Source organism: Eurypyga helias, unplaced genomic scaffold, assembly GCF_000690775.1.
Source record: "Eurypyga helias isolate BGI_N326 unplaced genomic scaffold, ASM69077v1 scaffold25548, whole genome shotgun sequence".
Classification (NCBI taxonomy): Eukaryota; Metazoa; Chordata; class Aves; order Eurypygiformes; family Eurypygidae; genus Eurypyga; species Eurypyga helias.
Window position 1 is genome coordinate 1 of NW_010266636.1, and position 2,657 is coordinate 2,657.

The 2,657-nt window shown below is 51.9% G+C and overlaps 1 protein-coding gene across 1 annotated transcript; it reads left to right on the plus strand.

Moving 5' to 3' along the window:
- Positions 1-32: 32 nt before the first annotated feature.
- On the plus strand, positions 33-2,386 carry LOC104513729 (cytochrome P450 26A1; the record flags this gene model as incomplete). Its single annotated transcript, XM_010157182.1, has 5 exons — positions 33-329; positions 444-593; positions 898-1,032; positions 1,246-1,398; positions 1,588-2,386. Coding segments are annotated over 5 exons (1,077 nt in total), but the record flags the coding sequence as incomplete, so codon positions are not given.
- Between the last annotated feature and the right edge of the window lie 271 nt (positions 2,387-2,657).

Genomic DNA, 2,657 nt, shown 5'->3' on the forward strand with positions numbered 1-2,657 from the left:
TGAGCCCGTGTCCCCCTCTTCCTCCTCGTCCCTCCGGGCAGGTGATCATGCGCGCCTTCTCCCGGGACGCCCTGCAGCACTACGTGCCCGTCATCCAGGAGGAGGTGAGCGCCTGCCTGGCACAGTGGCTGGGCGCCGCCGGGCCCTGCCTGCTCGTGTACCCCGAGGTGAAGCGCCTGATGTTTCGCATCGCCATGAGGATCCTGCTGGGCTTCCAGCCCCGCCAGGCCAGCCCCGATGGAGAGCAGCAGCTGGTGGAGGCCTTCGAGGAGATGATCCGCAACCTCTTCTCCCTCCCCATCGACGTGCCCTTCAGCGGGCTCTACCGGGTAAGGCTCCCGGCAGGCTGGGAGGAGAGGGGTGTCCCAGCAGCCAGGGCAGTGGGGAATGGACGGGAGGGTATTGGCCCAAGTCTGACCTTGCTCTCCTTGCCGCTCGGCCAGGGCTTGCGGGCACGCAACATCATACACGCCAAGATCGAGGAGAACATTCGTGCCAAGATGGCCCGCAAGGAGCCTGAAGGTGGCTACAAGGATGCGCTGCAGCTGCTGATGGAGCACACGCAGGGCAACGGGGAGCAGCTGAACATGCAGGTAAGGTTCCCCAGGGCCAGATCCATCCCTTTCCTGCAGCACGCTTACCTTTGGGGGCCAGAAGGAGAGAGCAGGAGGCTCAGTCCCTTCTCGCCATGCACTAAGCCAACTTGTAGAGGCTGCAATCTGGGTGTTGGATGGGGAGAACCAGTCATGTCCCCAGGGAGCATAAGCACCACCCCATCTTGGCCCATGGGTGTCTGCCCCAGCCTGGGAGGGATGCCCAGTGACAGGGAGGTGGAGTGGGCCTGGTGGAGACACTATATTCAAGACCTGGTTTGTGTATCTCTGTCCCGTGCTTAAGGAGCTGAAGGAGTCTGCCACAGAGCTGCTGTTTGGGGGCCATGAAACCACTGCCAGCGCTGCCACATCGCTGATCGCCTTCCTGGGGCTCCACCACGATGTCCTGCAGAAAGTGAGGAAAGAGCTGCAGGTGAAGGTGCGTGTGTCCCCTGGAGCTATTCCACAGGAGCAGGCTGTGGGAAGGTACCTCCAGGAGGGGTGTTCCAGATAGGGCTCCCCTCGACCCAGGTGGTGCCCTTCTTTTAGGGGGTGTCAGGAAAACAGTGCTTGCTGTGGGGCAGCTGCTTTGCAGTGCTGGGAGCCCTGTCTGCCTGCTCCATAAAGGTCATGGCAGCATCTTTCTTTCTAGGGTTTACTGTGCAGCCCCAACCAAGAGAAGCAGCTGGACATGGAAGTCTTAGAGCAGCTGAAGTACACAGGCTGTGTCATCAAAGAGACCCTCAGGCTGAGCCCTCCTGTTCCTGGAGGATTTAGAATTGCACTCAAGACCCTCGAGCTAAACGTAAGGGGGGCTTGGGCTGGATTCCTCAGCGCAGCTGCCAAGCGCTAGGGCATTCGTGTAGCCTGTCCGCCTTGGCGTGACCTGCAGGAAGCCAGGAGGGGAGGTGGGGTGCTGGCGTGTCCTGTGCTGACGCTTCACCCTGTTTAGCACAGCAAGGCACGTCATGTCTGCTTTCCCTTCTTTTGATAGGGTTACCAGATCCCTAAGGGTTGGAATGTTATTTACAGTATCTGTGATACCCACGATGTGGCAGATCTCTTTACCAACAAGGATGAATTTAACCCAGATCGCTTCATGTCTCCATCTCCAGAGGATTCCTCCAGGTTCAGTTTTATCCCTTTTGGTGGGGGTTTGAGGAGCTGTGTGGGCAAAGAGTTTGCAAAAGTCCTTTTAAAAATATTTACAGTGGAGTTGGCTCGGAGCTGTGACTGGCAGCTGCTGAATGGACCTCCTACCATGAAAACGGGCCCCATAGTGTACCCTGTGGACAATCTGCCTACCAAATTCATAGGTTTCAGCGGCCAAATCTGAGAGCTCAACGCCTGCCTCCGGCTGGATTCCTCTATAGCATCTAATATGTACATAGCAACTTTTTATAGTAACAAAGGCCTTTAAATATTTAAACTTGTAAATGTACAATAGTTATTTATGTCTTCTAAATATTTCAAAAGGCTATGATATTTTTTTCCCCAAGCACTACAATTATGGATCTCTGATTCATAATTAGATAATGTTATTTCTATAGAAATAAGTTTCCCCCTATTTAAAAACCCTTTTGAAAGCTGGCCAGCTAAGCATTTGAAGGTGTTTCACGACGGTGTATGTATTAAGACATATTCTTAAAGGCATGTGAAACAATGGTAACTAGCTACTTCTCCAAGTTGCCTAAAATGGTTATTGTTTGAGAATGTTTTCAGTATTATTTTTGTCTAGATCTTATGTTTAATGTGTGAATTTTAAGTTTGATAATAAAGTTTATTTTTGATGATCCTCTGTGTGCAGATCTGCGTGTGTGCTAGAGTAGCTTAACCAGTGGGTGTAAAGGGTTTGGATGTAAAGTCAGATCTGCTTTTGTGAATGAGCTATTTACTGTTTCTACACTCATAATTCTCCCCTGCCTCCCACCCCCAATGTGGTTCTCACTTGTGAATAGTAAATTGTTGCAGATTTTAGCCTGCAAGTGGCAAGAACAGTGCAAACACACACATACTCACTGAAAAGAGTATGGAATGACAGCAAGTGGTACAAATTTCTAATCA